The sequence below is a fragment of the Cynoglossus semilaevis genome, chromosome 5 (genome assembly GCF_000523025.1).
Source record: "Cynoglossus semilaevis isolate Cse_v1.0 chromosome 5, Cse_v1.0, whole genome shotgun sequence".
Taxonomy (NCBI): domain Eukaryota; kingdom Metazoa; phylum Chordata; class Actinopteri; order Pleuronectiformes; family Cynoglossidae; genus Cynoglossus; species Cynoglossus semilaevis.
In genome coordinates this window covers 6,220,398-6,229,144 of record NC_024311.1, presented here as the reverse complement: position 1 = coordinate 6,229,144, position 8,747 = coordinate 6,220,398, and the positions used below count along the sequence as shown (strand labels likewise).

The 8,747-nt window shown below is 37.1% G+C and overlaps 1 protein-coding gene across 2 annotated transcripts in view; it reads left to right on the top strand.

Moving 5' to 3' along the window:
- bbox1 (butyrobetaine (gamma), 2-oxoglutarate dioxygenase (gamma-butyrobetaine hydroxylase) 1) overlaps positions 1 to 8,747 on the top strand; it is a 14,528-nt gene continuing 5,781 nt past the window's right edge. Inside the window, exons 1-3 of one of the 2 annotated variants that reach the window (XM_008310140.2) lie at positions 1 to 21; positions 903 to 1,361; positions 1,709 to 1,823. In XM_008310140.2, the coding sequence (XP_008308362.1) occupies positions 966 to 1,361; positions 1,709 to 1,823 (511 nt within the window). In that variant the 5' untranslated portion in view covers positions 1 to 21; positions 903 to 965. The other variant, XM_008310138.3, reaches the window with a different exon arrangement.

The window sequence follows — 8,747 nt, the reverse complement described above, 5'->3', positions numbered from 1 at the left end:
GCTGGAGGAGGAACTACTCAGGTAACACGCTAGGCACTGACTGGCGTTTGACCGTCTGCTCTATGGACTTTAATGCATGACCATTTAAAGGAGGCATAATGTGGTCAGCTGTTATTTTACTTTTATGAATTGTTAGCAAGAAGCTATTTTTACACGGGTGCTAATTGCTAACCAAACCGTTCTGCGACTCATTGTCAGAGCGATGATTAAACAGCCCCTGAATGCATCGTATCTTTGAAAATCGTGACATGTGTCATGTAGGTGTTTCGTTGTTGTATTTCGATTGTGATAATGGATATAAAACTGAAAGATTGTTTTAAAAAAATGAGTTATAGCTGTGTAACACTTACTTTGAACACAACATGTATTTTAATTCAAACGCTTCTTAGACAATAAAGTGACACTTTCTGTCACAGACACTAGAAGACCAAGCTCACACTCACACAGCCTGAGCATGTTGTTAGATTTTACAGTCAAGTACTTTACAGTGATGGGAGAAGGCTCCAATCTTGGTTAACCAAGGGGGAGCCACGAGAGTCATTCAGGACGTTTCTTCAGACAATGAGAATTCAGGTGATGAAAGGCCTTCTTGTTATCTGTCTTTACCCACTGCGCTTATTACTTTGCAAAAGTGTGTAGACTTAATAGTAATAATTTAGTTTTTATTGGATATATTAATTCAATACAAGAGGAAAAAGAGAGGTCCTGTCTTTTTTCTTGAATTACTACAAAAAAATATAAACTGTAGATATTGTTATGCAGACCTACTGCACAAACTTGTATTTCTCGATATACTGGAACCCATTTTCATTTAGTACCTCATTCCAGTGTCGAGTCACTACAATTTGAAAGGGTTTTGAAAGTCATTGACCTGAATATTTTGTATTCTTTGCCTTTTTCAGTTGCTACAGGTTTGGTTGGCCTTCCTGTCCTAAAGACATTTACCCAGCTGTAATCCTTCTGAAATGTGGATGAGCACATTTGCACGTTTTGCCACACGAGCCTTGAGCAGGGCCATGGCCTGTCAGGCTCTGAGGCCTCACTGCCGACCAGGAAAGAATCCAGGTCATCTGCCCTCATGTTTGACTTCTGTACAGCACCGGGGACTGCAGTCTGTGGTCCTGGCCTCCCAGCATGCTTCTCATCAAGTAGTCAGTCATGTCAGGTCTTTGGATGAGGAGAGACTGTTGGAGGTGGAATGGGAGGACGGTGGTCAGAGTCTTTACCCATTCACCTGGTTGAGAGACAACTGCCAGTGTCCACTGTGTACTCTGCAGTCAGCTCAAGCCCGGGAGTTGTTGATGTGTGATTTGGATATTCACACAGGGGTTGACACCGTAAAAGTCACCAATGATAACAAGGTTAGCTGAGTAACTGGGTTTTATTTTCTCTGTAATTTGTCCTTTGATTAACACGCTGCATGTGAGCTTTACGGTGGTTGACTAAGGATGCACATTAAGATGCTGCTAAGTAAAGTTGGTAGAAGCAGTTGAAAATTCTACTCACTTTTTTTTTTAACAAAGCGTTCCAGAAAAGTTAGTACAGTTTGAATGAATTAATTTCCATTTAATTCTGTAATTTGATCATGTAAATGAATGTATATCAATCTGAAATTGGTTGACTAACCAACATAACTGTATGGGTGTTAAAATTTTACAAGGTCCAAAAACTAAAACTTAGTTATGCTTTGAATACCTTTCTGTTTCAGGTATCTGTTGTATGGCCGGATCAGCACACAAGTGTTTTCGACCCAGAATGGCTGAAAAAACGTTGTTTCTCTTCTGCTGCCAGACAGTCTATGCGAGAAGAGCTGTTTCTAAACGGTGAGCCTGACTTTTGATATTTTTTTAACCATAGTGAACTGCATTTAACAATTTTTTTTTCTATCTCTACTAAGCATTTTTACAGAGATCAGATGATAGAATGATTCCCTGTAACATTGTTGGTTTATCCTGGCATACATTTATAACTTTTGACAGTTAATTTGAAGTGTTACAGTACTGACTGTTTGCTGCAAAATATGTTTTGTATGGTACCCGCTCTGATACCAAAAAACTTTTCTAACCCAAAACTCAGATTATATCACCATAATAATAGAATTCTAAAACAAATTAGTGTGTCTACAGCCCATCATGCTTGTTCTGTGATAAAAGCATCTGCACAGAGCATGTCGCAAATCACATTTTCCGTTCATCCAGTTTGCTGGCAAATCATGTTGGTTGTCATACCACATTCTGTTGAACAGACTCACTGCACTGTTTACTGTAAGTGATCATCACAGATCTACAGATCCCAATACAGTGAGCCCTGTCTTGCCTTTTCTTTTCTAGTTGTGATCTTGATAATCACAAGAAAATCAGTTTCTCTGCTTGTTCTCTGAGCAATCTGACACAACAAAGGATCTCTAAGACTTTCACAGCACCTCCCAGAGGATAGAAGCTACTGCTAGTGCTAAAATGGATATATAAAATATCCATATACAAATAGCACCAGTGTTTTCTATTGTAAAGTGTTCCCACATTTTTAAACGTTCTGCCTTTTAGTCATTGTCTGAAATGTATGTTTTACCCATGTGTATTATGACGATCCTTATATCATATCTGCCACAATAAGAATCCATATGAAACAGAGCAGAAGAAATGGTACACAATGTATTAATTAGTTTCCTTAATTGATTCGAGTTGATTAGTCATTCCATTGGTTTACTTTAATCTAAGGGATCTCCACTAGTCATCTGAATTACATGTGTTTCTGTTCCTTTTTCTTCATCTTCTTGGGTTGAATCTCAGTCCTAAAGTCAGTCCATGTCCAGCCTTTTCAGAGCTTTAACTGCATTGTGCATCTATCCTTTTGCTCTTAGCCCTTTTGGAACTGTGTTCATCTACTGTAATGCCGAAAATATTCTTGTTCTCATGAAAACTCCATGATGTCAAACCAGCAGGTTGCTTATATTGAGGAGCTGAGGACACATTAGTGTCTCTGTGGTTCAGTTTATAGAGCACAGTGAGTTCTGCTGTTCTAAAAAAAAGGGCTGATAGCTTTTCCAGACTGTGAATAATTATGTCTGACATGATAGGCAAGAGAAAGAAAGGTTAGGCCTTCATCTCTTCCCAATGTTTGCATTTCCTCAATCCGTCCATCTATCCATTTGCTCCTACTCAGTGCTCCCTAATTTCTCTCTTTTTTTTTAACAAAAACAAAACAAATAAATTGTTTAGCATTGCTGGAAAAACAGAACATTCTCTTACATCTAAAATGTCTAATTCAGGTGCATTTACATAGGCTGTATATAGTTAGTTGTACTCAAACATATTACTGCAAAATGCTCCATTTTGTCCATTATGCCATTAGACAGCAGCTTTGTGTCTGTGAGTCTTTCTACAAAAAAAGTAAACCTCAAATAATCTCCTTCTTTCCACACAATTCCACATTTCTTTTCCATAATCAACTTTTTTCTACACACAAGAATGAGAACTTATATTTCAGTAAATGTAAAATGACCCAAACGTCTAAGTCTGCCAAACAGCAGAGGAGGAAGTCCAAGAGTGGAAAAAGGTATAGCGGTACTTGACTGGAGCGGGGGGCTGGACTATAGTCGGTTTGTGTACACACACGTGGTCCTGTAGGACCCACAGGGTTGAGTGGCTCCTGCTATGTTGGAGACAGATTAAGGGTCTCTTTGTGTGTGTCAGTGTGTCTGTACATCTGTGTTGTTCTTGGAATACTGTAGTGCATGTCCAACTGTAAACATATCCCTCTTATAGCAGTTGACAGGCAGGTCACCGGGACGATGACGTGAGGATCACACTCACACGTGTGCACACACACACACACACACACATACACTTTTCTACTTTAATAATTCTGCCTCAACTGCCAGGGTGAAACTGCGAGCTAAAAAAAATATTAGACTAAATCCGTAAAAAAGATGGATGATTAACAGCTTTATACCCTAAGGATTTTGCTGACATCCTCTCTCTTATTCCCTCTTGGTCGTCTTACAGTAACTTACTGAAGCATGATCCACAGTTTGAATTGCTGTTTCCATTTTCATGCCCTGTACAAAGATTTTACAGGCCTGGGTCTACCTTAGAAATCTCTAAGCAGCGAGAGTAAAGCGATTTTCAACACTCCATGTGTTTAATACTAATTTCAGGGGTTTATTATAATGAAAATTACAAATTTAAATGATGCACAACACTGTTGTGGAACTGCTTAAGATGAAGTCAATTATGAAATGAATGAAAACCTCAATCCAGTACTTCCTAAGTTTGGACATTGAGCCCCACCCTTAACTTACAGTTTATGCTCTAGGATGCTGTAAGGAAACAGTATGAATACAAACATGATTCTGCACAACAGCCAAAACTCAGAGATCGACTTACTCTCTGATTCTGGAACTTAAAAAAAAGGTTTTGAAAGAAAGGCTGCAGACCATTTTTATGTCTGTTTGCCTCATTTTGCTTGTGGAAAACAATGTGAGTGGACCTTGATTCTACATGTTTTGCCAGCAACAGAGAAGTTGTGCTTTAGCTACATGAAGATATATAGCCTAGCTCACAATCACAATCATGTACTATAGGCTCCATCCATGACAACCAACTGAATGACAAGACAATTTAGGCAAAAGGTTTTTAGATAGTGACACAGTTAGATAAAGCACATTAACTTCATTAAAACATATTAAATTCCAGCCCTTGGACCCAGGGGTGAAATTTAGTTACCTTATTTAATCTGTTTTGGCAGTTCTAGTGGGATATGTTTACACGGTTGTTTCTTTGCATTTTTGCAGTTTGTCTTTGCAATTTGACCAAACTAATTAGAGATGCAGTCCATAACGTGGACTAGAATATAAAGAAACAATGACCTTCCCCACTAGATTCTTCCTTTTCTATGTGCCTGTCAAAAAAATGCTCATTCAGATCCTTTTCTGCCTCCACCATATGGAAAAATATTTTAGACTGGAGCTGAGGAAACATTTGCATGTCCTTACCAGGAAAAACACAAGCCCTAACTGTTTTTCCTGAACAAATCCCTGAGCTTGTTTGTATGTATGTGTATCCTAGGAAACATCTAATGTGCTGATATACAGTGGTCACTGTAGCTTTGTTTCTTTGTAATTAGCTTCACATAAAAATCCTTAGCATGTTTTCTTGCAGTTGACGTCCGTATCACTGAAATAGTGTTTTTCCTTCCGTCCTCTCTCTGACTGATATGTTGTTTGTCTGAGATGTTCGTTGTTTCTGACCTTTCCTATTGCAGATGATCAAAGTCTGTCCATATACGTCATTGATTTAAAATTCAAACTACTCCTTTTGAAAAGAATAAGGCTTCACCAGTAAGAATGTGCAATGACTTATTTTTTTCAAATGCAACTCCCAGACAGATTTTATTCTGTGTCCTATTTAATAAAGCCTTTTGTCTAAGATTCATTGTAAAGTTGAAATTTAAGTTGCAAAATCTCAACAAGGGAACACTGGCATGGCATTCTGTCATTATCTTCAGTTTATTATTTGGAGCAAAACCATAAACACTAAATAATGTCACTTATTGGCCTTTCCGATGAAGAGACTTAACTAAGTAAATTAAAACAACTAAAAGAGATTTAAAAAAAAGTTTATTTAAGAATACAAATGTTTAAGACATTGTAAAACACATTGTTGGAAACTATTTCCTCTGGTTTATATGAGGGTAGCCAATGATGACGTCAAAAGTATAATCAGAATTCAGTTCTACTAACAGCAGGCAATCTTTATTTTTTTCTTTTTTTCCTAAACAAACTGATTTCCACCTTCTTGGACAAGCTGATATTTGTTAAAATTTAAAAATATTTGGTCTTTATATGTTTTAAGGTTAATAGTGAATAACTTTGTAATTATAATAACAATACAAATAAGAGCAGTATGAATTAAAAATATAGGAAAAAGTGAAGTAATTTCTTATGACTGACTTTCTAATGACATGACTTAGACATTTATTTTTCCAATTAATGTTTACTAGTCATGTACAGGTAGAGGTTCCTCATTTGCAGGTTGTTAATAACATTGGTGGGTATTGTTAATAAATTAAAAAATATAATTTTTAACTTTGTTTTTTATGTTTTAACATTTTGTAGTTAAAACATATTCACCTTTCTCTGTCTTTACCTTGTTTTAAGTGCCTATATTTTACCTACCACATTTTCCGGACTATAAGTCGCAGTTTTTTTCATCCTTTGGCAGGATTGGGCCTTATACTCAGGTGCAACTTATATATTTAAATATATAATTTCACGTTTGTTAATTTCACACTGACAGCCGCGAAAGGGCACTCTAGACGTTTGTACCAGTATCGGCACTCCTGTACCACTGAAAACTAACACTATTTTCACATTGACAGTTTGCTAGAACGCACCGGTGCGACTTGTACTCTGGACAGACTTACATATGGTTTTTCTTCTTCATTGTACAGTTTTTGGCTGTTGCGACTCATACTCCAGGGTGACTTATAGTCCGGAAAATGGGGTACTTCGAAGTTTTTCTGTTTTGTCTTTCACTTCTTAATAAGTCCCTATATTTTAGTTCTTTGAAAGTCTTTGTTTGACCTCTTACTATTTTTTTTATGTCTGACCTCTTTTCCTGCTTTGTTTCAGCTCTTTCTATTTGTTTTATCTCTTTGTAAAGAGTCCTGTATTCGCCCCACTCGGTGGCAATTCACACGTTTTACATCTTTGTGTTCTGCACCACAAAAAGGTAAAACAGATCACAGCCACCAAAGACTTAAACTACCAAAGTCTTACAGGGCAAGAAATAATACAGTAATAAAGTAATTCCTTTACAATTAGTATCATCATTTTCCAAACAATGTTGTTTAAAGAAAGATGGAAAGGATGAAGTCTCTGGTTAAACATGCTGTTGGAGTATGTTGTGGCCAATTTCTAAACTAGTTTGTATTCAACAAATAAATCAGGTTGTTCAGTAAACAGACTTTTAAAATTACTTAGCATTAGCTTGTGCCATACTCTGTTGCAAAATTTTAAAACCATTTCCTCTTCTGAATAACCACAACTTAACCATTTCTGATGAATTCGGACGGTTACAGTAAAAAAACTCCCTGACAAATCAACCTTTTAAACAAACTGAGTTTGGACTTTTCCTTATTAGGTTTGCTGACTGATTCCACAACGCTGCCAAGTAGCAGCAGATTTGTTAATACACTGTCTGGCTGGTGTTTTCTCTTCGGCATCTGGTCTGAATTTGGCCTTGTGTGTCATCACTCGTCAGTTGACAGGATGGCTCCTGGAAATAGTTGCATGGTTCTGTCAATGAAAAAAACTTGCAGGTTCTTTCAAACCTTGGCATCACTTCACACACCTTGCAGAACTGACTTTTTGATTGAGACATTTTATATATGTGTCTATAATGATTTATAAAATGTTGAAGAAATTATAGGAATTGAACCTGTCATGCATATCTTGTTAATGTTTGAAACCCAACTAGCCCCAATAATATATAATATATATTTTCTTTAGCACAGTGGTGTGGATCATATTTTTATTGATGTGTACCCAACAGACCTGAAGGGCCTGCAGTGAGTTCTGGTCCTTCAGGTAAATCCCAAAAATGTATAAAAATGTACTAATTTGCCTAAAAAAAGGAGTTATGCACTTTTTTATTCCTATAATACAGAAAACAGATCTTTAAAAAAAATCATGACATTTTTTAAAAAACTGCACTATGCTTTCTCCAACTATGTAGCATTATTGATTAAATATCTGTGATCAAACAAAGTGAAAACAAAGCTCTGTGGATGACTGCAGTGATTTGAGCAGAGCTTTGAAGGGGCTCACAGCAGTTGAGGTAAGTGGTGGAGGCCTTTGAGCTTAAACAGTGAGTGGGGAAAGAGCCATGCTGCCATACCACGGCATCAGGTTTCCTCATGTGGAAAAGCCAATGTAAGTGACCAAAAATGTGGTGGCAGACAGAGGACGGGATTAGGCACGCAGACTATCTTGTCAGCCCGTCAGTGGTGCCCCTTCATGCACATGCCATTACAGTCCTTCCTGTGAAAACCTCAGCGGTTTTGTACAAATGTGCATTCTTTAGAAACTCAGTTTAACTCACAGTTAATGTTTAAATTTCTTCCACCTTCTCTTCTTAATTGTTTTTTCTTTTTAGGTAGCTCTCCTACAGCTATTATTTTAAATACTACTTGTTCCAATGGTGGGGAATATTTGTGATTATATTATATGTTTGTGAACTAATAATAATAAAGTGTGCATAAAAGTCCATTATTCAGAATTAATAAAATGTGTAATGGCTCAATTGTTTTCAGATTAAGTTTTTACCAAGTATTCTCAAACTTGTTAAGGTCTATTTAAATTTTTCTTCATATAATCAAATTTGTAAATAGAGAGTTTCCAGGTTGATAATGACCTGTGGTTAAATCTGCAGTCATCTTGAGCTGTTGAAATCTTATGAGCCATGAACATGTACATGGTCACATGATTAGGAGTCAGTTATATATGAGATGCCCTCATCATTAGTTCAACCATGGGTCAGAAAAATATGATTTATTTTCAATATGAAGAGACAGCTGAATAGCAGCCAGACCTGAACAGCTGATGTATGTACACACTGGGACCAGTGCTGGGTCCTGGTTGTCATGGGCGACATCGTAAAATGTGGGGCTGAAACACAGCAGTCCCTGTGCAAGATGTGCAAGTCCAGTTTCACAAGACAATTGCAACATTCAGCTCTGACCTTAGC